Source organism: Hypanus sabinus, chromosome 4 (assembly GCF_030144855.1).
Source record: "Hypanus sabinus isolate sHypSab1 chromosome 4, sHypSab1.hap1, whole genome shotgun sequence".
Taxonomy (NCBI): Eukaryota; Metazoa; Chordata; class Chondrichthyes; order Myliobatiformes; family Dasyatidae; genus Hypanus; species Hypanus sabinus.
The window spans coordinates 8,488,394-8,513,706 of NC_082709.1; the positions used below are offsets into that span (position 1 = coordinate 8,488,394).

The window sequence follows — 25,313 nt, forward strand, 5'->3', positions numbered from 1 at the left end:
TTTTTAAAAAAGTGAATAGGATAAATTAGTAGACAGGAATGTGGTATTAAAAGTTCCAATCAGATCAGCCATGATGTTATCAAATGGCAGACAGACTCAGACCAAGACGCCTGCCCGTTTCTGATTCATATACTGCATTCTTATCTTTGTATAATTCATTTTGTCAATGTTTGTGTATTTGTATTTAAAACTAAATAATTAATTAAATAATTTTCAAACTGTTATCTATCTGTTACATGGGCTCCTCAACTTGTGACAGTATATCTGTATGCTTTTCATCTAGAAAAACTGACTGAGCAACATCTTCCGGATGAAAAGAGAACAATTAGTGGAATATTGTCCAGTGACAACGTAAGCAATAACAGTCTCCGAAAACACTTTGAAAATTTAATTACCAGTGGTGGGTCCCTCGCATTCTTCAGCCGAGAGGGCAGAAATATAACAGTGTCCTTTGAAAGTGTTGAAGGCAAGTAGAGTTACAAATATTTTCAAATATAAAATGGAGAAGTATATATAACCAATGATGTGCTTTCTTAGTTTTTATTTCATTTCATTGTCTCTGTTTAGAATTAATCCAATTTTAATGATTAATATATATACAATTTAAAATTTATAAGCCTAGATATAAAAGTAAAATATAGAAATAAAGGTGTGGACTATTTTGTAAATGGGTAGAAGATTCATCAGTCAGAGGTGGAGAGGACTTGGGAGTCTGCATGCAGGATTCCCTAAACGTCAATTTCCAGGTTGAGTCGGTGGTGAAGAAAGCAAATGCAATATTAGCGTTCATTTCAAAAGGACTAGAATATAAAAGCAAGGATCTAATGCTGTGGCTTTATACGGCACTGCTCAGACAGTACTTAGAATATTGTGAGCATTCCTGGGCCCCTTATCTAAGAAGAGTTGTGCTGGCATTGCAGAGGGTCCAAAGGAGATTCATGGGAATGACCCCAGGAGCGAAAATGTTAATGTATGAGGAGCATTTGATGACTTTGGGGCTATACTTGGAGTTTAGAAAAATGAGAGGGAAACTCATTGAGACCTATTGAGCATTGAAAGTTTGAATAGAGTGGATGTGGAGAGAATTTTTTTATATTTGGGGGGTCTGGGACCAGAGGGCATAACCTCAGAATTGAGGGAAGTTTGACTACAACAGAGAGAAGGAAACTTTTCTTTAAACAGGATGGTAAATCTGTGGAATTCTTTGTCACAGATGGCTGTGCAGGCCAAGTCAGTGGATGTATTTAAGGCAGAGGTTGATAAGTTATTGATTAATCAAGGTGTTGGAGGTTATGGGGAAAAGGCAGAAGAATGGGGTTGAGAAGGGCAATAATAAAGCTATGATGTGAGGCAGAGCAGACTCAATCAGCTGAATGGCCTAATTCTGCTCCTAGGAATTATGGTCTTCTTGTCTAAACAGCTTTACCCAGATAATTTGGACAAAAGAAAAATTAACTCAGTTTGCCTGATATTGTATATTTGAACATAAAGTTTGAAAAGTAGCAGGCATGTGGTTTCTCACAAAGGAAGTTACTGATCTTGCTTGGGTTTGAAAGAAGGCTTTACAAACATTGCCGTCCTTGGTGTTGGTGTAATCCAGTTTGTGACCTCTTTGGTCAAGCCTGATGCAGCTCCAGCATACTCAGCGTGAATTTCCAAGTGAATGATTCACCCACTTTGTATTCCTGCTCAGGATCACTTCAGCCAGTTTGATTAATTCCATGAAGAAATTGCTGCGACAATGGGTAAAGTCTGATACTTTCCGAAGCTCAAAGGATTGGGCACACCATGCACATTGGATGTGTGACTGTCACTTCGTATGATCCATACGTGGAGTTTGTTGGAGTATCCTGTGGCGACCACTTTAGTTAACCCTTACAGGGTTTTGGGTATGTTGTGTGGTAACCATTAGTGCTAGGGTATATTCCATGACTCTCACCTTGTGATATTTCTACGTGGCTTTTGGGATGACTCGACAGATAAGATCTTCGGTGACTGTTACTTCAATTTCCCAGCGTGAAACCTGTGGAATTCTTTGTGATTTCCGCCTCACTACATTTTAATCTGGATTTACAAGTCTCTCCCCTCACTTATTCAGTGGATTACTGGACCTTTCTAGTTTGCCATCCTGACACTTTAAGAACTGTTCCTAAGCTCGACAGTTTGGAAGCCACACACACATAACTCTGTTAACTTCTGTTTATTTCATTTAATTTTCTATATTTTTGAGTAGGTACCAATAAATATTGTGGTTTTAACATTAAAGCCTGACTCAATTTGTGATCTATTTCTGCTGGTACACCTGCTAAATGAGCAAGTTATAGTAATTTATAATAAATAGAATATACAACACAACAGTCAACATAGCATAGAAATACAATTGTATCAGCATGAATTAATCAGTCTGATGGCCTGGTGCAAGAAGATGTCCCGGAGCTTGTTGGTTCTGGTTTTTATGCTGTGGTACTGTTTCCTGGATGGTAGCAGCTGGGACAGTTTGTGGTTGGGGTTTTTACACATCCTTACACATCGTAAATGTTCTGAATAGTGGGAAATTCACAACTAATGGGCTGTCCGCACCATTCTCTGCAGAGTCTTGCTATTGAGGGAAGTACAGTTCCAGGCAGTGATGCAGCCAGTCAGGATGCTGTCAACTGTGCCCCTGTAGAAAGTCCTTAAGATTTGGGAACTCATACCAAACTTCTTCAACTGTCAGGTGCTTTTCTCCCCCACACAGCCGGTATCTACAGACCTGGTGAGATCCTCAGTGATGTGGATGCCGAGGAACTGAAAGCTGTTCATTCTCTCAACCCCAGATCCATAGATGTAATAGCCTGTCTCCATTCCTCCTGTAGTCCACAACCAGCTCCTTTGTTTTTGCGACCTAGTACAGAAGATTTTAAGACATGCCTGTTATCAAAATCTTCCACTTCAGTGAAAACTTGTCCAAGTGTGGCCTAGCAATAAAAAAAGCAAAAGAAATAATTACTCCCCCTTCCCTCTTCTTTTCCTCAATCTGCCCTCTTACATCTTCTCACCTGCCACTTAAGTACCCTCCTCCTTCCCTTTCCCCTATGGTCCATTCTCTTCTCCTGTCGGATTTCTTCCTCTCCAGCCTTTGATCTTCGCTCCACCTATCACCTTCTAGCTATCCTCCTTCCCCTCCCCCTCCCCTTTCATATTTTGATGTGTTTCCCCTTCCTTTCTAGCCCTGAAAAAGGGGTCTTGGCCTGAAACGTAGACGCTATGTTCATTTCCATAGATCTGGACGAACTGTTGAGTTCCTTCAACATTCTGTGTAATTACCAAGTAGTTTACTCAATAGCAGAAAAGCAGTAGAAGATATTATTAAAAATGCAACACATAAATCAAATACATTTATACTGTCATGTATTTTGCATGTCGTTTTAGGAAAAGCTAGAGGCTTAGCATGGAATGCTGTTGCAGGAAGGTAGTTTCCATCATCAGGGACCCCCACCACCCAGGACATGCTCTCTTCTCACTTCTGCCATCAGGACAAAGGTACAAGAGCCCCAAGGCTCTCATCAGATTCTGGGACAGTCACTGCCCCTCAACCACCAGGGTCTTGAACCAAAGGAGATAACTTCACTTGCTCCACCATTGAAATATTCCCACAACCAATGGACTCCCTTTCAAGGATGCTTCATCTCATGTTCTCAATATTTATTGCTTAATTATTATTTATTATTATCATTATTATGTTTCTTCTTTTTGCAATTACACAGTTTTGTCTTCAGCACTCTGGTTGAATGCCCTAGGTTGGTGGTCTTTCATTGATTCTGTTACATTTATTATTCTATAGATTTGTCAAGTATGTCCTCAAGAAAATGAATCTTTTGGTTGTTTATGGTGAAATGTATGTACTTTGATAATAAAATTTACTGTTAAGTTGTTGGCAGAGGCAAATACATGAGGGTCATTTAAGATCTTAGTTAGCCATGTGTTTGAAAGAAAATGGAGGGTTATGTGTGAGGGAAGGGTCAGATTGATGCATGATTAGATAAAGTGTTGGCACAACATCATGGGCCAAAGGGCCTGCCCTATGCTGTACTTTTCTATGTAAGTAATGGTCTGATGGGAGTGGGAAAAGTTAAAGTCTGGATTTTACTAACATTTATAGTGTTGATATTCTTTTATAGATACTCAAGCAGTGTTGAGACAAAGAGTCCATTCTGTGGAGAATATTCAGTTAACGGTGAAGAGTTCTCATCCTGAAAGGAGTTTTTCACAATCCTCGGCTGTTCTGCTACATAATCTTCCTGAAGGTGTTACATGTGAAAATTTATCTCTGTTTGTTGAAAGATTGACTAGTTTGGAAGAACTATTTGATTACTTCAGTTTGGAAATAATAACTGATATGAACGCAGCTGTCATCACCTTCAAAACTGACATTGGTAAGGGTTAAAATTCATCAATTTGTGGCTTAATGTGTTAAGGTATCTTTGTTCATCCTCTAAAATACAGCAAATAAATGATTATTTTAGACACAACAAATAATGACAGAAGTAATAAGAGATGGAAATGTGTAACAGGTGTCAGCACATTAATCATTCAGATATAAGTAGATCCTGCATGGTAGCTGTTTCTGGGGACCATAATGTCCTTTATCTCGCTCAGTCTTTTAGTTTTGTGGTATGAAGCCTGAGTTCCACTTTTATCTGAGGCCCTATGTTGCTCAGGGTGGAGCATGGATGTTGTACCCCAGCTGTTTACGTGATACACAAGCTAGAGCAGTACGATATGGAGAGCAAGCTGTAGGCCTCTCCACACAGCTGATGAATCCAAAGCATTTAATAGGTAGTGACAGCTTACCCCATTGACTCCTCTGGCTGTGACAACCTTAAGGAGCCAATATAAGAGTTTTTAATCTAAATACCAAATAATGTCCTCGATATTCTTGTATATAGCATGAAGTTATCATTCACTACACACTGGAAAACTGAATTGCTAAGTGAGGATTGTGCACTTCTGTAAGCTGTTATGCAAATAACAAGCTTTATAAGTTTAAGGAGGACACGAGGGGGAGCTTCTTCACTCAGAGGGTGGTGAGAACGTGGAACGAGCTGCCAGCACAAGTGGTGGATACAAACTCGATTTTAATGTTTTTAGCAAAGTTTGTTTAAGTACATGGATACTAGAGAACTGGAGGGCTATGGACCCAGTGCAGGTCAGTGAGAGTAGGCAGGTTGCCACAGACTAGATGGGCTGAAGGGACTGTTTCTGCTCTGTACTTTTCTGTGATTCTATGGAAGTCAGTGGAAATGTAAAGTGTTATCAGTTTTCATGCAACACGTCACTTATGTGACTCCTGCAATTTTCTGATGAGGTTTGCAAACTGTATAGACTACAACAACAGAAGCAGGTTCTGAGTAGAGACTGTGTACTCCATTTTTATCTCAAAGAATATTTTCTTACCCATCCTGTTGGAGAGACAGCAGCGAGAGCTTGTACAAATTGTTTTTCTGGATAGTCCAGGGATTGTAGAATTTTGAAGGAAGAACATTTCATTTCTGAAGAAGGCTCCAACAGTCATCAGAGATGCATGGTATCCAGAGACTGGGATTGGGAGGAAAATGGGTCAGCCATGATGAAATGGTAAAGCAGGCTCAATGGGCCAAATGGCCTCATTCTGCTCCTGTATTTTATGCAAGGGCAACATATACATAGCAAGTAATGAAGTTATTCCAAGTATTCCTGTGATCCACACATTTTTAAAAAAACAATATAACAGTAAGAGGAAAAATAATTCTCTGACAAGTTTCATCACCATTTGGTATGGGAGCAGCTGAGCATCGCAGCAGAAGTTGCTACTTCAGAGAATGGCTGAGAGGATCATGGGCGTCTCCCCACCATCCATCGGGGACATTTATCAGATCATTGCATTAGGATCCTACCCCAATCCAGCATCCTCTTTGACTTTTTTACCTGATGCACCATCAATAACTCTCGGAGACGTGAGGCGAGATATAGGCTTTTATTGGCTGGAAAAAAGAACAAGCAGCAATTGACCACCACACTACATCCTGGAGACTGAGGGCCGGGCTCAGGCCTCAATCGCCTTTATACCGGGGTCCGTGGGAGGAGCCACAGGAGCCACAGGGGGGGGGGGGGGGGGGGTGTCCAGACAGGTATATGTAGTTCACCACACTACCATCAGGTGGGAGACTTCGATGCATTAAGAATGGTCAGGATGGGAAACAGTTCCTTACCTCAGGCTGTTAGGCATCTGAACTCCCTGCCACATTGCATTCAAAATATCACTGGTAAATCTGTTCTGTACCTTAAAATATATAATTTATACACTTTAGCTTGCTTATTTGTGTGTAATCTATCTGTAGATTTCATCCTTGCTTTCATATGTCATTATGTGATTTATGTACTACAGTACTTTATACCCTGGTCTGGAGAAATGTTGTTTCGTTTGATGGTATACCGGTATATAGTTAAATGACAATAAACTTGATTTGACTTGCTGCCTGAAAAGCAGCAGTGATATTACTGACCTGCAAACAAGCATCATTTACCACCGGTGTACCTTCATTGTGTTTTTATTAAGATACTTACAGCCAGATTGGAGATGAGGAAGTTATTTTCCTCTTGGTGGTTGTCACTGGAATGACCTGAAACTAAGGTACCATTTTTAAAGTGGCCTTTCACTGGGCTCCAGGGTAGTCTTCTGCCTCGTACACCAGAGGGTTAGTGACGTGCCTATCCCAGCCTGCGAAGTCAGCTCCAGCGGCCTGGACGAATGAGATCTCTAATGAGATCCTATGGCCAGGAAAGCTGTACCGTAACACTCCGTGGAAAGCGAAGGGCATGACAAGGCACAGAATACGTCATGGCCATCCTCTGCAACGAAGGAGGACCCCAGTTTGTGATACTTGTTTATACCACTGGACCTGGACTTCCAAGGTTGAAGGAGTGTAACTGCCCGGTGCAATGGCTTTTCCCCTTTAAAACCTCTCCCACACAATTTCCTGTCATTGTCAGACAGGATGGACAGCCACAATACTGCACTCAATCCATTTATCTGTTTCATGCAGTATGATCCGGGTCCCAATTTACCATTGTAGATGGTTGGCCTTTTAACCAATTTCATGGGAATTGGAGAGTTCTGAATTATTTTTGCAAATGTGCTTTTCACTAAGTATCCCCATCTCTTTGCTCTTTCTCAATGGTTCTGCTCACAAGCAATATTAGAAGCTTTAATCTAATATCATAATGTAAACAGGCTAATTTAGATGATTTTCATTTCTGTTTATAACAAGTAGGTGAATTGTATCACTCCGCGGACGCTCTAATCAAGGAATCAAATGTGAAATCTCAATTTTTCTCTGCAAATTTTACTCAAGTTCATTGACGGTTTGTGAGATTGACAAACATTTCAGCAAGTGGAATGCATAGAAGGTCAGACAATCATGTAACTTCACTGAGTGGGAAGATGAGCTCTTATGAGATTATTCTGCAACACCTTTGCTTTGTGCTCTGAATTCACTTAAATGGGGACACGTATGTAGATATTCTATCATTATTCTGGTTCTCTCATTGATGCTGCTTTCTTAATATGTAGGTGTATTATATAGGTTATTGCTTCCCATTTATTTAAAATTATGCATAGTAAAATAGAGGAAGATGTAATTAAAATTACATTTTAATCCTTTACTTTTGCAGTCTGTCTTGCTTTCTTTTTATCAAGGATAGTTTATTCCTGCTTCTCCTTGCCTGCCAAAGAAACCTAAAGCTGGGTCAGAGCACAAAAAAAAAGCACCAGAATTAAATCCTGAGGATTTATAGAAATAATCCTTGAATGGAGTTCTACTTTTGTTCATTAGTTTTAAGCAAGTCCATTGCTCTACATTTCTGCTGTTCTACAGTTGTGTGCGGTGTTTCAGGTCAACAACTTTTCATTGAAGTGATTGAAGGTTAGCCAAGAAATAAATGTGAAATATCCAGGTATTAAAGGTTTATCTTCAAAAAGTATTCTGTATTGCAGTATCATTGGGGTGCAACGGTAGTGCAGTGGCATTGCAACACAGGAAAGTTGTACGGAGAATGTTTCCATTTCTAAGGAAGAATAAAGTAAAGCCATTGTAATAGAGAGTCAGCAAGAAACCCAGAAAGGAATTCTAAAGAAACAGTTTTACCAAAAGACTGGGGAGAATGAGGAACTTTCTACAACAGAGTGGTTGAAAATAGTAGCAATACATTCAGGACAATTCTATTGGAAAGAAAGGAATGGAGAATAATTTCCTTAGATTTACATAAGCTTAATCATTGTATACAGGGGCCCCCCAGGGCTGTGTGCTTAGTCCACTGCTGTTCACTCTGCTGACCCATGACTGTGCAGTAATACACAACTTGAATCACACAATCAAGTTCACCGATGACATGACCATAGTGGGTCTCATCAGCAAGAATGACGAGTCAGCATACACAGAGGAGGTGCAGCGGCTAACAGACTGGTGCAGAACCAACACCTGTCTCGGAATGTGAACAAAACAAAAGAGATGGTTGCTGACTTCAGGAGGGCACAGAGCGACCACTCTCTGCTGAACATTGACGGCTCCTCCGTTGAGATCATTAAGAGCACTAAATTTCTTGGTGTTCACCTGGTGGAGAATCTCACCTGCTCCCTCAACACCAGCTCCATAGCAAAGAAAGCCCAGCAGCGTCACTACTTTCTGCGAAGGCTGAGAAAAGTCCATCTTCCACCCCCCCCCCCCCATCCTCACCACACTGTACAGATGTTGTATCAAGAGCAGTCAACAGAGAAGAACATTGGGGTCTCTCTTCCTGCTATTACAGGCATTTACACCACATATTGCACCCGCAAAGCTAACAGTATTGTGAAGGACTCCACATACCCCTCACACAAACTCTTCTCCCTCCTGCCATCTGGCAAAAGGTACCGAAGCGTTTGGGCTCTCATGACCAGACTGTGTAACAGTTTCTTCCCCCAAACCATCAGACTCCTCAATACTCAGAGTCTAGACTGACATCTGCACCATTTATTATATTTTAATTTGTCCTCTACTCTGCCTATTGTCTTGTTTATTAATTATTGTACTGCCCTGTACTGTTTTGTGCACTTTATGTAGTCCTGTGCAGGTCTGTACTCCAGTGCAGTTTTTATGTTTTACGTTGTCTTGTGTAGCCGTGTGCTGTCTCACGAAGTCTAGTGTAGTTTTGTATTGTTTCATGTAGCACCAGGGTCCTAGAGGAACATTGTTCTGTTTATCCTGTGTATTGTACCAGCAGTTTATGGTCAAAACGACAATAAACTGGACTTGACTTTGTCAAGTTGAGTGAGTGGTTTCTGTGTTGGACATGCTTCGTAATTGAAATCTTTAATCACTAAATTATAATTTTTTCAATAAAATTGAAATTCCTTTAACAGATTTATTTTTCCCTGAACTTTATTTTTAGATCTCTCTGAATTTATTCAAAAATGTTCTCAAAAGTTTCTAAAGCAGCAAAAAATTGGAGCGAAGCTGCTGGAAAAAACTAGGAGTTTACGAGTGGAGAACCTGCCTTCTCGCATCAGTGAAGATCTCCTAAAACGATACTTTGAACATGCTAAAACTGGAAATGGAATTGTAAGCTCCGTAAGAATGATACTGGAGCATAATGCAGCTGTGATCTCTTTTGAAGATTCTGAAGGTGATGTATTTTGGAAACTAACAATGAACTAGAAATTTATGAACATTTAAATTGAGTTCATTTCACCTATTGGTCTCTAACATTTTTTTGTTTTACTTGCAGTTCTGGATGTCATTCTGTCTAAAGAACACAAGATTTCTGAAACCCCAATTTATGTCTATCCTTATTATGAATCTATTGGATCAGCTTTATATGGGAACAAAAGACCAGTAGTGAAAATGCCTGATTCCTTTATGTTTGAAATTGATTCCTACATTCTACACTTTCTTCAACAAGATAAAAAGCGAGTTGCTGAAATCACGGACAGAATGTCCTCGTGCCACTGCAATATTGCATTCCCAGATTCAGGCCAATCAAACTTGGTCAGTGTTTCCCCGGCACTTTCCAAGCACACGAGTTCATTTGAGAATCTTGCAAAGAACTGGAAAATGGAGGCTTCAGGTCATTTAGCTTCTGTTCTGTCAAAGTACAAGACTAATAAAAACGACACAAATAAATCAGTTTGGGAAATAATTCAGAATGATTTGCATCAACATTTGAACCAAAATGTTGTTGTTATTCCAGACACTTCAAAGGGAAAAGTAATCATCACTGGCATTGCTGAGAGTGTAGACATTCTACAACAAACATTTGTATCGATTGTGAATGATGCCATTAAAAAATTAGAAAGGGAAAAACAAAGTATGACTGAGGTAGTGGCAATTCCTCCAGCTAAATATGATTTATTATTAAACAATGGTCTTGAAAGCCATTTTACCAAACAATTTCCAAATCTTAACGTGAACTACAGCCCAGCTGCATGCCATTTAATATTACATGGTTTATCTTCGGATGTTTATTGTGCCAAAAGCAAGATATTAGAAGAAGTTGTTGAGTTGAAGGAAAAACAGATTAATCTGGACCCTTGTCTTGTTGACTTTCTACAAAAAGTACACTACAAAGAAGTTTCCTCCCACCTTTTTACATCGAAGGGAATCAATGCTGCATTTGACATTCAGGGCAACTCTGTTGTGGTGATAGGCAGTGAAGACACTGTGTGTGAAGCAGAAAAGCAAATCAAAAGACATCTCACTTCCAAATGTATTGAGATACAAGACATAAGTGTCATTAGAAAGAATGAATGGACAGATATAAAGGGAAAATTAGATAAAGCATTGAATTCCCAAAGTAGACAGGTTGAAATTGAAGAGAAAACCCTAGACAGGCATGCACAGATTATTATCTCTGGCTACTCGGATGCTGTCTGCAAAGCATTTGAAAAGCTCAGTGAATTTGTCAAAAAGAACACAATCATTCAAAGAAACATTCCTTTTAAATCTTGTGGAGTGCTGCGCTTTTTGATAGCCTTTGAGAAAATGAATGTTCCAGGTGTTCAAATAGAAGTGTATGACGAGGAAAATCATGCAAGTGTTTCTGTCATTGGTTCTGAGGAGAATGTTTGTCAGGCAGAGCGTATACTTTTGAGTCAAGCTTCCAAAATAGTTAGTAAGATGTTCCAAATGAACGCACCAAGAGTAAAGCAAATTTACAAAGAAAACGAATATTTTGTTTCCAAAGCAAAGGAAAAGTTTCATTGTATTGTACGACTTATTGAGCACATGGAAGGTAATGGTGACTTAAGCCCGACTTCCTGTAAATTTCAGATGCCTAGTGGACCTGTCATTACTGTTTATAAAGGAGACCTATGTAAGACTCACGTTGATGTGGTTGTCAATGCCTCAAATGAATATCTGAAGCATATTGGAGGTCTTGCAAAAGCTCTGTCAGATGCAGCTGGAACAGCGTTGCAAAAAGAGTGTGATCGCATTACTGACCGTCAAGGATCTCTTAGGCCTGGTGAGGCCGTTCTTACTGAATCTGGCAGACTACCATGTTCCGCAGTGATCCATGCAGTTGGTCCAAGGTGGTCAGCCACCGATCCAAACACAGCAAAAATGAGATTAAGAAGTGCCGTGGAGAAGAGTCTACATCTAGCAGAAACTTATAACTTTAAATCTATAGCAATCCCTGCTATTAGTTCTGGAATATTTGGATTTCCTCTGGATTTATGTGCTGAAATAATTGCCATGACAGTCAGGGAACACTTTGCAAACTTACAAGGAGGGAGTACACTCAGTGAGATCCACTTGGTAAATAATGATGCTAAAACTGTCCATGCTGTTTCTGATGCTGTTCAGAAAATATTTGGTGACCTGATAAGTAGTTCAGCTTCACAGCAGGTCAGGATTGCCTCAGACAACATGAGAAAGAGAAGTATTCAATGTCTCCATGAAGTCCAAACTAAAGAAGGTCTAAACATCCTTGTTGTCAAAGGAAATATTCAAGATATGACAGTAAGGCTTCAGTGTAACTTACTTATTTGACATTGGTAGTAATTCCAGAAATTGTATTTTACCTTTATTTTTAAATTCCACTTTCTGTTTTTAGGCTGGTGTCATCGTCAATGTCATTGGGATGGATCTAGACCTTTCTTCAGGCACAGTTTCCAGAGCAATATTAGAGAAAGCCGGCCCAAGCCTCCAACAATTACTGTGGGAGGAAGGGCAGAGAAAACAGCCTTTCTTAGGAATGGTATATGAAACTCAAGGATGTAATCTTGACTGTAGTGAAGTGTATCATGCTGTTGTTCCTCATTGGAGTGAAAGGAATTCAGAAAAGGTAACACATTTTATAGTTACTACTTGTGGAACAAATCATTTCTTTTGAAAACTGTGTATTGACTTGAAGATTAAATGTAAAATTGCAATTCAGGTCCTGGAAGACATAATCAAAGATTGCCTGAAGAACACTGAAGGATCGCGGCAGGATTCCATCGCATTCCCGGCAATTGGTAGTGGCAAGCTATGTTTCCCAAAGGATGTTGTTGCAAATGTAATGCTTAAAGCAGTTCTGAAGTTCAGTTCTGAGAGACGGTCAGCTCATCTTAAGAAAGTTTACTTTGTGGTACATCCTGAAGATCATCTTGTTATTCAGGTGGGGATCAGAAGAAAATTACATACCTCGTACTGAATGTTTTTAGCTATAACTTTTTTGATATATTGAGTATTTTTTCCTTGATTCTGCTTTGTATTTTCTATAGAAATTTGATAAAGTATTTTCAGGTTACTCAGGTTCTATATGGAATGCATTTCTGGAACTCTGAAAAATTGTTGATTCATTTGCCATCTTGTTGACAACTTCAAATCCTTCCAAAGCAATGCACCTTCAAAGCTAATTTCCTTTCCTTTAATTAACTGCTTTGGTTCACCAAATCCTCAACAATTCTCACAACTCTTTTACAGATTTGTTCCATTTCAACTGCAGTGATACCGTTCTTGGCCTTAGCTAGTTACACGGTGATGAGTATTCCTCCTACATGGGCTTCATTTTACTGCATAATGTCATCATTACATCATTGCTCTTGCACTGAGTTTTGTTTAATGAATTTTAAAGCAATTAACATTGTTCCTTACAAACTACCTAAAAGATGATTCACTATTTGTGATTTAAGACTTTTGTACTGAATCCACACGTAAGTCTCCTTTCATCTATGAAAGGATCTCTTTATCTCGTGTTTTTAATTATTATTGCTCTTGTTGCTGTTCATGCGATTAGTGTTATTTTGCTCTTGGGAGATGATGTTTTTCTTTGAACCGTGTCCATGGTTTTCTTTGTTACGTAGCTGTCTGGAGAAGATGAATCTCAGTTGTATACTGCATACATACTTTGATAGTAAACGTACCTTGAACTTTTTTTTTCTCAACTCAAGCTGGTAAAACCTGATGTACAGGCACAGCCAAACGCACTCATTTCTCAATTCCTGGAAATGTTTGGACTATTCCATGGTGTTTAGTATTGTGGCTTTCTGGAGTTTTACATAAATATTGCTGTGTAAGCCTAATTGTTTAATGCTACTGTGCAATGACGTCGGGATGAAACCAGTTGGGACAATGTATACCCTGTTCATGTTCCATAGTCTTTCAATTTCCTCTTTTAATTCAGCATTTTTCTGGAGTTTTTAATATTATCATTGTTGTATTTAAAATATTTTTTCGCTGATCAAGCTGGTAAAACCTGAGGTACGGGCATAGGCCAGCACACTCATGTCTCAATTGCTAGGATCTTTCGGACTATTTTAGTGGTATTTAGTATTGTGGCTTCCCGAAGATCTAAGTAGATATAGCTGTGTAGCCTTATTGTTTAATGGGATTGTGTAGTGACTTTGGGTTGATACCAGTTGTAGATATTAAAAACATTAAAAATAGGAGCAGGAGTAGGCCATCTGGTCCGTCGAGCCTGCTCCACCATTCAATAAGACCATGACTTATCTGGCCAAGGAGTCATCTCCACCTGCCTTTTCCCCATAACCCTTAATTCCTTTACTATGCAAAAATCTATCCAACCTTGTCTTAGATATACTTACTGAGGTAGCTTCCACTGTTTCATTGGGCAGAGAATTCCAGAGATTCACCACCCTCTGGGGAAAAGCAGTTCCTCCTCCTTTCTGTCCTAATTCTACTCCCCTGAATCTTGAGGCCATGTCCCGTGGTACTCTTCTCACCTACGAGCAGAAACAACTTTCCTGTGTCTATCTTATCTATCCCTTTCATAATTTTCTAAGTTTCTGTGAGATCTCCACTCATTCTTCTGAATTCCAGTGAGTACAGTCGTGGGCGACTCAATCCTCCTCATAGTCTAACCCCTCATCTCTGGAATCAACCTGCTGAACTCCTCTGCAATGCCTCCAAAACCATTATATCCTTCCACAAGTAAGGAGACGAGAACTGCCCACAGTACACCCGGTGCAGCCTCACCAGTACCCTGTACAGTTGCAGCAACACTTCCCTGCTCTTAAAGTCAGTCCCTCTAGCAGTGAAGACCAACATTTCATTTGCCTTCTTGATAGCCTGCTGCAGCTGCAAACCGACCTTTAGTGATTCATGCACAAGCACTCCCAAGTCCCTCTAAACAGCAGCATGCTGCAGTTTTTTACCATTTAAATAATAATCTGCTCTTCCATTTCTCCTTCTAAAATGGATGACTTTGCATTTACCAACATTGTACTCCATTACCAGACCCTTGCTCACTCACTCACCCTATCTATATCTCTCTGCAGACTCTCTGTGTCTTCTACATAATTTGCTTTTCCATTCAATTTAGTATCATCAGCAAACTTAGATAGACTACACTTGGTCCCCACTTCCAGATCGTTAATGTACATCGTGAACAGTTGCGGGTCCAGCACTGACCCCTGCGGCACTCCGCACACCACTGCTTGCCAACCAGAGTAGCACTCGTGTATCCCAAATCTCTGCTTTCTGTTAGTTAACCTATCCTCTATTCATGCTAATCCATCACCCCAACTCTATGCATCCCTATGGATAAGTCTTTTATGCGGCACCTTATCAAACACCTTCTGGAAGTCCAAGACAATAACATCCATCAGTTCTCCTCTGAAGATGTAACGAGCACGGTGGATAGAGGAAGAACTCCAGTAAGTTTGTCAAACAGGACCTGCCTTTGCTGAATCCATGCTGCATCTGCTGATGGATGCATTTCTTTCCAGACGCCTTGCTATTTCTTCTTTATTCATCACCAGTGCCTCTACTGTAACTTCTGTTGTTTAGTTTTTGTCCTATCATCTGCCTGCCCTTCTTGGCAGTCTGACTGAGTACTATCTTTGCTTTTTTACCATCCATCCTATCCTGAGCCCCTTCACCCCAGTTCCCAAGGCAAATTAGTTTAAACCCTCCCCAACTGCTCTAACAAACCTGCCCACGAGTATATTGGTCCCCCTTGGGTTCCTTTTGTGCAGGTCATACCTCCCCCAGAAGAGATCCCAAGCACCTCCCTGCACCAGCTTCTCAGCCACATTAATCTGCCAAATCAGCCTGCTACTACTTTCACTGGCAGTCCAGGAATTAGTACCCTGGAGGTCCTGCTTCTCAGCTTTCTGCCTAACTCTCTAAATACTCTCTTCAGGTCCTCTTTGCTTTTCCTTCCTATGTTACTGGTACCAGTACGGGTCCACAACATGAAAAAAGCTCTGAACCTCTGCTGTAGAGGGAAACTGAGTCAATAATACATGTTGATGATATTTCGTCATTTGCTGTTCATTTAAATTACATAAGTGCTGGGTAATTGGGTCGTAATGAAAGCTTTTGGCACATTGGGGTTCATAAATAAAATGATTGCGTACAGGAGATGGGATGTTATGTTGCAGTTGTATAAGATATTGGTGAGACCAAAGTTTGAATAATGTGTACAGTTTTGGTCACTGACCTACAGGAAAGATGTAAACAAGGTTGAAAGAGTGCAGAGAAAATTTACAAGGATGTTGCTGGGTCTGGAGGACCTGAGTTGTAAGGAAGATTGAATAGGTTCGGACTGTATTCCTTAGAACATAGAAGATTGAGGGGAGATTTGATAGAGGAATACAAAATTAAGAGGGGTTTAGATTCAGTAAATACAAACAGGCTTTTTCATCTGAGGTTGGGTGGGACTGCAACTAGAGATCATGGTTTAATGGAGAACATGAGGGAAAAGTTCTTCACTCAGAGTGTTGTGAGAGTGTGGAACGAGCTGCCAGCACAGGTGGTGCATGCGAGCTCCATTTCAATGTTCCAAGAGAAGCTTGGACGGGTACATGGATGGGAGGGATATGGAGGGCTATGGTCACATTGCAGGTCGATGGGACTGGGCAGTTTAAATGACTCTGCATGGACTAGATGGTCCAAAGGGACTTTTCTATGACTCTACTATAGACCTGATCCAGTAGCTATCTTTGTTCAGCAACACACAAAATGCTGGAAGAACTCAGCAAGTCAGGCAGAATCTCTGGAGGGAAATAAACAATTGGCATTTTGGGCTGAGACCCTTCATGGGGACTGGGAAGGAAGTGGGCTGAAACCAGAATCGGTAAGTGCAGGGAGGAGAAGGATTGCAAACCGGCAGGTGAAGGGTGAGACCAGGGGAGGGGGAGAAGGTTTGTGGGTGGGGATGTAGGGATGGAGTGAGAAGTCAGGAGGTGATAGGTCTTCAGAGATGTTAACACCCAGCAAATAAAAACTTTCTACTACTGATCCCGATGCTGAGGATGTTCTACGAGTCTGTGGTGGCCAGTGCTATCATGTTTGCTGTTGTGTGCTGGGGCAGCAGGCTGAGGGTAGCAGACACCAACAGAATCAACGAACTCATTCGTAAGGCCAGTGATGTCGAGGGGATTGAACTGGACTCTCTGACGGTGGTGTCTGAATAGAGGATACTGTCCAAGTTGCATGCCATCTTGGACAATGTCTTCCATCCACTCCATAATGTACTGGTTAGGCACAAGAGTACGTTCAGCCAGAGACTCATTCCACCGAGATGCAACACTGAGCGTCATAGGAAGTCATTCCTGCCTGTGGCCATCAAACTTTACAACTCCTCCCTCGGAGTGTCAGAAACCCTGAGCCAATAGGCTGGTCCTGGACTTAGTTCCAGTTGGAATAATTTACTTATTATTATTTAATTATTTATGGTTTTATATTGCTATATTTCTACACTATTCTTGGTTGGTGCGACTGTAACAAAACCCAATTTCCCTGGGGATCAGTAAAGTATGTCTGTCTGTCTCAATGAGCTCTGGTGTGCGATCCCTCAACTTCCCCTTCCTGAAGTTGACAATCAGTTCCTTTGCCTTACTGATGCTGAGCACAAGGCTGTTGTGGTGACACCACTCAACGAGCTGACCTATCTCAGTCCTGTAGCCTCCTCATCACCGTCTGAAATTTTGCCAACAACACTTAAGGGAGGTCATGGGAAGGTGTGAGAGGATTACTAGATGGAGAATGGAAAAGGAGAAAAGGGTGTTGTGAGTAATTACTGGACATTAGAGAAATTGATGTTCATGCATCAGGTTGGAGACTACCCAGATGGATACCCAGTGTTGCTCCTTCATCCTACATTTAGCCTCATCATGGCAGCAGAGGAGGGCAAGTTCCTCCAGTGTTTTGTATGCATTGTTCCAGCTTTACCAAATCTTGTGTTTGTACTTTGTCCTTTTTTAGTAGGTTTCCTTTACCTTTACCCAACATTATGGAACTTTGAACATAGAATATAACTGCCCATGATGTTGTGCCAACCTTTTAGCCTATTAGATTTACAAGGATGTTGCCTGGATTGGGGAGCATGCCTTATGAGAATAGGTTGAGTGAACTCGGCCTTTTCTCCCTGGAATGACGGAGGATGAGAGGTGACCTGATAGAGGTGTATAAGATAATGAGAGGCATTGATCTTGCGGATAGTCAGAGGCTTTTTCCCAGGGCTGAAATGGCTAGCATGAAAGGGCACAGTTTTAAGGTGCTTGGAAGTAGGTACAGAGGAGATGTCGGGTAAGTTTTTTACGCAGATTGTGGTGAGTGCATGGAATTGGCTGCTGGCAATGGTGGGAGAGGCGGAGATGATAGGGTCTTTTAAGAGACTCCTGGATGACTACATGGAGCTTAGAAAAATAGAGAGCTATGTGTAAGCCTAGGTAGTTTAAGGTAAGGACATGTTCAGCACAGCTTTGTGGGCCGAAGGGCCTGTATTGTGCTGTAGGTTTTCTATGATTCTACTCTAAGGTCAGTCTAACTCTTCCCTCCCATAAAGCTCTCCATTTTTTTCTTACATCAATATACCTATCCAAGAGTCTCATAAACGTCCCTAATGTATCTGCCTCTACCACCACCCTTGGCGTTTCATTCTTTACACCCATGACTCTCTGTGTATTTAAAAAAACAGCTTACCTCTGACATCAGTTCTATACTTTACTCCAATCACCTTAAAATTATGCTCCCTTGTATTAGCCATTTCCATCCTGGAGAAAAGTCATTTTGTACACCTTTATCAAAAACCATCTCCTCCTCTTTAGCTTCAGAGAAAACCCTGAGATCTTTCAGTCTATCCTCATAAACTGTTCTCTAATTGAGGCAGCAACATAGTAAATCTCCTCTGCACTCTCTCTAAAGCTTCCACACACTTCCTATAATGAGGCAACCAGAACTGAATACAATATTCCAAGTGTGATCTAACCAGGGTTTTATAGAGTTGTGATAGAAACAGAATCAGGTGTATTATCACCAGCCTGTGACGTGAAATTTGTTAACTTAGTAGCAGCAGTTCAATGCAATACATAATCTAGCAGAGAGAAAAAATAATAATAAATAAAATTAATATAATAATAATAAATAAAAAGTAAATCAATTACACTATATGTATATGTAAAAGATTTTTTTAAGAAGTGCATAGACAGAATTATTGTATCTTTTTAAAAAAAGATAGTGTCCAAAGATTCAATGTCCATTAAGGAATCAGATGGCAGAGGGGAAGAAGCTGTTCCTGAATGGCTGAGTGTGTGCCTTCAGGACCTGTACCTCCTACCTGATGGTACAGTAAGAAAAGGGTCTGCCCTTGGTGCTGGGGATCCTTAATAATGGACACTGCCTTTCTGAGACTCCGCTCCTTGAAGATGCCCTGGGTACTTTGTAGGCTAGTACCCAACATGGAGCTGACTAGATTTACAACCTTCTACAGCTTCTTTCGGTCCTGTACAATAGTCTCTCCATACCAGACAGTGATGCAGTCTGTCAGAATGCTGTCCACGGTACAACTATAGAAGTTTTTGAGTGTACTTGTTGACATGCCAAATCTCTTCAAACTCCTAATAAAGTATAGCTCCTGTCTTTCTTCCTTTATAACTACATCGATATGTTGGGACCAGGTTAGACCCGCAGAGATCTTGACACTGAGTAACTTGAAACTGCTCACTCTCTCCACTTCTGATCCCTCTCTGAGGATTGATATGTGTTCCTTCGTCTTACCCTTCCTAAAGTCCACAATCAGCTCTTTCGTCTTACTGACGCTGAGTGCCAGGTTGTTGCTGCGGCACCATTCCACTAGTTGGCATATCTCATTCCTGTACGCCCTCTGGTCACCACCTGAGATACTACCAACAATGGTTGTATTGTCAGCAAATTTATAGTTGGCATTTGAGCTATGCCTAGCCACGCAGTCATGGGTATATAGAGAGTAGAGCAGTGGGCTAAGCACACACCCCTGAGGCACACCAGTGGTGATTGTCAGTGAGGAGGATATGTTAAGGTTCAAAGATTAAGTTTAATGTCAGAGAAATGTATACAAAATACATCCTGAAATGTTTTTCTTGGCAATCTGCGTGGATAGTGGTCTTCCAGTTAGGAAGTCAGGGATCCAATTGCAGAGGGTGGTACAGAGGCCCAGGTTCTGCAACTTCTCAATGAGGATTGTGGGAATGATGGTATTAAATGCTGAGATTACCATGTGACTCTTGAACACAATTCAGTGATTGATGAAGGACAATAGACCATACACCTGCTCAACAACCCTAACAACTTGTGCAGCATCTTTGAGGGGCCTATGGACATGGACTCCAAAATCAGTTATATGGAGGAATTTAAAGTGGGGGGATATATTGACGGCAGGGTTTAAGGGTGGGCACAATATTGTGGGCCAAAGGGCCTGAACTGTGCTGAACTATTCTGTGTTCTATCTCTTTGTTCCCCCACCCTGTTAAGAATATGGCCAGTAACCCTGTAGTCTGCGACAGATTCAACCATCCAATGTGGATCACCTCACACTTCTTTAGGTTGAACACTGTCTGTCACTTCTCAGCTTAGCTCTGCATCCTATCAATGCCCCTTTGTAACCTGCGACAACTTTCTACACCATCCACATCAACCACAAGCCTTCATTTCACCCACAAACTTTCTAATCCACTCTTCTTCTTCCTCAGTTATAAAACTCATGAAGAGCAAGGGTCCCAGAACAGATTCCTTCAGAACATCACTGGTCACCAACCTGAAGATAGAATACGTTCCACCTCAAACTATTCTATTCCTTCTATGTGAAAGCCAATTCTGAAGCCACACAGCCAAGTTTCCCTGGATCCCATGCCTCTTAATCTTCTGAATGGGCTTACCATGGGGAACCTTATCAAATGCCTTACTAAAATCTACAGTCGGTCCTCCTTATCCACGCGGGATTGGTACTGGGACCCCCCCCCCCCGCAGATACCAAACTTTGCGGATGCTCAAGTCCCTTGTTTAACTTGTATTAGTGCAGTGGTCTTTAGGACCCAGCGGAACCCCAGACTTTATTTAACATGTCTCCGTGCGGTGGACATTAGGACCCGGCGGCACAGCTCTGAATCCACAGTGTTTCTGTTCACGAAAATAATCACGATTGAAAATAAGGTGGAAGTAATAAAGCGATCAGAAAGAGGTGAAACGCCATCGGTCATTGGAGAAGTGTTAGGCTACAGTCGGTCAATGATCAGAACAATTTTAATGGAGAATGTGAAAGGACCTGCCCCGATGAAAGCTACAATTATTACTAAGCAATGCAGTGGTTAAATTATTGAAATACATATGTTTCTTAAGTGTCTTATATGCATAGAAAAGTTAAATATGCACTATACACTAAGAAAAACGTTAGACTAACTGACATTAAATAATACCGGATGTACCTGTTCTGACTTCAGATCCGACTTAAAGATGGACTCAGGTATGGAACTCGTTCATAACCTGGGGACTGCCTGTACTTTTAAGTCATTTCTAGATTAATTATAATACCTAATACCATGTAATTTCTATGTAGATAGTTGTTATACTGTATTGTTTAGGGAATAATGACATGAAAAAATAGTCTGTACATGCTCAAGCAACGAGTGCTGGAGAGAGAACTTCCAGGTTTTCCCGATCCGCGGTTGGTTGAATCTGCGCATGCGGAATCCGCGGATAAGGAGGGCCGACTGTATATGCACCGCATGCACTGCTCTAACTTCATAAATACTCTTTGTCACATCCTCAAAGTATTCAGTCTGACCAATGAGTCATGAGCTGCTCCTCACAAAAGGTATGCTGGCTAACCCTAATCCAAATGCTCACAAATCCTGTCTCTAAGAATCTTCTCCAATAAGGTTCAAAGGTACATTTATTATCAAAGTATGTATGCTGTATACAACTCTGAGATTCATGTTCCAGGAAACAAAGAAAACCATGGAAGCTGTTCAAAGAAAAACATCAATCACCCCCCCCCCTCACAAATAGCACAAATAGCAACAAGAACATCAAACCCCCCCTCCCCACGCAAAAAAAATTGTGCAAACTGCAACAAAATAAAATGAGCACCACTGAATTCTCACTGATGTATAACTCACTAGTTTATTATTAAGACGGTGATTCAGTGTGTTTCTTGGAATACTAACAGTGTTTTGTTGTGTAGGCAGTGTCTCAGGAATTCCAAAAGGTTTTTACAAAGCAGCCAAAAACTGCAGTTCCTATTGATCAACCGAAATCCACGGGTAGGTCACTGTTTATTGCAAATGCTGATTAGATCTTGTTTATTTTCCCAGATCACAAACAGATAAAAAAATATACTTTGTTGCCAAGTGCAAAGTTTCTTCATCTTTGTCAGATTGCAAGTATTTAAAACTTTAATAAAAAACTTTGCTTCTCCTTCTTCGCTCTCTCTGAAGATTTTTTAACGTAAGTACTCCACTAAATCTTTTAAAGGAAATTTGTGAGTCCTTTTTCAGGCTTGCTTCAGGAAGCAAAAATGAGCTGAGCAGTAAAATTACTGGATATGGTTAGTAACAAGTTTTGAGGTTACTGACACTGGGAAAATGTAATATCTTCATCCTTGGGCCACTGAAAATTGATGATGTGCATTCTACAGTGAGAAATGCATTTTCTGCTTGCCCACGGTCCTTTTCATGACTTACTTTGCATGTTGGAATGATATCTAGCTCCCTAGAAGACTACAGTTTACACAATATGCAAGCAACTCAAAGAAACTCAGGAGAAATCAGTCTATCTAGTTTCGTCCCTTCCAAACTACATCTGTGGCACCTCGTACACTCTTGATCTTTTCAATAAATTCAGGTTCCCTGGCCCCCATCGTCTTATTTTTACCATGGAAGTCCAGTCCCTATACACCTCCATCCCCACCAGGAAGGCCTCAAAGCTCTCTTGTTTTTTTTCTGGACACCAGAGCTAACCAGTTCCCCTCCACCACCACCCTCCTCTGCCCAGTGGAACTTGTCCTCACTCCAAATAATTTCTCCTTTGGCTCCTCCTACTTCCTTCAAACAAAAGGGCACTCAATGGGTCACAGCTCTGCTCGTCTGTTTGTCGGCTATATGAGACAGTCTGTGTTCCAAGCCTACACTGGTGACCATCCCGCACTTCTTCTATGCTACATCGATGACTGCATTGATGATGCACCCACGCTGAACTCATCAACTTCATCCATTTTGCCTCCAGCTTCCACCCTACTATCAAATTGAGCCCATTTCTGACACCCCCCTTCCCTTTCTCAATCTCACTGTCTCTCTCTCCAGACTCAGCTTATCTACCAATGTCTAATACAAACACATGGACTCTCACAGCTACCTGGACTACACCTCATCCCATGTTGCTACTTGTAAAAATGCCATCCCCTTCTCTGAATCCACCGTCTCCACTGCATCTGCTCTCAGAATGAAGTTTTTCATTCTAAAGCAAAGGAGATGTCCTTTTTTCAAAGAAAGGGGCTTCCCTTCTTCCACCATCAATGCTGCCCTCGAACATGTTTCTTCCATTTCTTGCACTTCTGCTCTTACCTCATCCTCCTGCCACCCTTCCAGAGATAGAGTTCCTCTTTTCCTCAACTACCACTCCACTGGCTTCCACGTTCAGCACATAATTCTCTGAAACCTCCACCACCTCCAACAGAATCCCACTACCAAGCACATCTTTCCCTCATCACTCCCTACGCGGCTCCCTTGTCCATTCATCCCTCCTGGCAGTTATCCTTCCAAGTGTAACAAGTGCTACACTTACTCCTATACTTCCTCCCTCGCATTCAGGGCCCTAAACAGTCCTACCTGGTGAAGCGACACTTTACCTGTGAGTCTGTTGTGGTCATATGCTGTGTTTGGTGCTCCGGGTGTAGCCTCCTGTATATTGGTGAGACCCAACGTAGTTTGGGAGACCACTTCACTGAGCATCTACACTCCATCCTCCAGAACAAGTGGGATCTCCCAGTAGCCGCCCGTTTTAATTCCATTTCCCATTCCTATATGTCCATCCATGGCCTTGTCCACTGTTGTGATGAGGCTACAGTTAATGTTGGAAGAACAACACCTTATATTCCATTTGTTGGCACAAGCATCGGTTTCTCAAACTTCTGGTATTGCTCCCTACTGTTTCCCATCCCCTTATTCCCCCCCCCCCACCTTATCTCCTTGCCCGCCCATTGCCTCCCTCTGGTGCTCCTGCCTTTTTCTTTCTCCATTTCCTTCTTTCTCTTTCACCAATTAACTTCCCAGCTCTTCACTTCATTCCTCTCCCTCCAGCTTTACTTCATCCTTCCACTTATCCCCTCCCCTACCTTTTAAATCTACTTCTCAGCACTTTTTCTCCAGTCTTACTGAAGGGTTTTGGCCAGAAACGTCGATTGTACTATTTTCCATATATGTTGCCTGGCCTTCTGAGTTCCTCCAGCGCTTTGTGTGTGTTGCTTAGGTTTCCAGACTCTGCAGATTTTCTCTTGTCTGTCTAGATCTTGATCTTTATTCCCTCTAGCCACCTTTTAAGTGTTGACCTTCCCATGCCTGATTGCAAAAAAACAAAACAAATGAGGACTGCATAAGCAATGTATTATCTTGTTTCTAAAGACTATCTGATTAGTAAAATAAAATGTTCTATGAAGAAATGTATAATTGAGATATCTTGGAACCATTTTCAGGTCTTTTCATTGGAAACCTATCAGAGACGGCACCTGGTCAGGCTGAAATGCCAGTAGGACCAATCTTACTACAATTGGTATTAGGAGATATAACAAAGGAGAGCACAGATGTCATTGTCAACTCATCAAATGCCAATTTTACACTAAAAGCAGGTATTTTAACACATTGTTCTCAGATAACTTGAAAAAGAACCCAATTCCCTTAATTTTTATATTGATTTTATTGGCGAAGAATTGACTGCATTTTACTGCAATTGTACAAGGGTGCCTTGTTGTTATTGCAGCTTTTAACCTTGCAGATGTGATTAATTTGGAAAATCCAGGGCTCATAGGTTTCAAAGTACATTTAATATCAGAGTAGCTATAAGGTATGCAACCTATAATTTGTTCCCTTCACAGACATCCATGAAACAAAGAAACCCCATAGAATGATAGAAACATCAAAAACCCTGACCCCCTTTGCACAAGCAGTAGCAAAAGTATTGACCCTCCCCTATGCCAGGAGAAGCACTGACTCCCCACCCACCATTCAAGCGGCTGAGTCTTCCTCCCCCCGCACGCTCCCCCCACAAACACACACACCCCCACCCACACGCTCTCTTCCTCCACACACACCCCCACCCACACGCTCTCCCCCCACACACACACACTCTCCCCCCACTCACATGCACACTCCATACCTCTCCACACACACACTCTCTCTCTCTCTACTCCCCTCCACACACACACTACCCCCTCCACACACACACTCTCTCCCTCCACACACACACACTCTACCCCACTCGACACACACACACATACTCTCTCTCTACCCCCTCCACGCACACACTCTCTCTACTCCCCTCCACACACACTCTCTCCCTCCA

At 41.4% G+C, this 25,313-nt stretch overlaps 1 protein-coding gene and 1 long non-coding RNA gene across 3 annotated transcripts in view; one reads left to right on the top strand and one right to left on the bottom strand.

The window, feature by feature from the left end:
- The window catches only part of LOC132392463 (protein mono-ADP-ribosyltransferase PARP14-like), an 82,975-nt gene that overhangs the window by 27,245 nt on the left and 30,417 nt on the right, over positions 1-25,313 (top strand). The window contains exons 4-11 of the mRNA XM_059966338.1: positions 284-466; positions 4,161-4,415; positions 9,448-9,681; positions 9,784-12,014; positions 12,109-12,339; positions 12,433-12,654; positions 21,943-22,021; positions 24,448-24,600. Of these exons, the coding sequence (XP_059822321.1) occupies positions 284-466; positions 4,161-4,415; positions 9,448-9,681; positions 9,784-12,014; positions 12,109-12,339; positions 12,433-12,654; positions 21,943-22,021; positions 24,448-24,600 (3,588 nt within the window). The remainder of the gene's footprint in view (positions 1-283; positions 467-4,160; positions 4,416-9,447; positions 9,682-9,783; positions 12,015-12,108; positions 12,340-12,432; positions 12,655-21,942; positions 22,022-24,447; positions 24,601-25,313) is intronic.
- LOC132392464 (uncharacterized) overlaps positions 1-25,313 on the bottom strand; it is a 98,968-nt gene that overhangs the window by 1,509 nt on the left and 72,146 nt on the right. The window contains exons 4-5 of one of the 2 annotated variants that reach the window (XR_009511554.1): positions 5,437-5,577; positions 2,753-2,884 (exon numbers count right to left, since the gene is read on the bottom strand). This is a non-coding gene — a long non-coding RNA (uncharacterized LOC132392464). Of the gene's footprint in view, positions 1-2,752; positions 2,885-4,421; positions 5,578-25,313 lie in introns of those variants that run through there. The other variant, XR_009511552.1, reaches the window with a different exon arrangement.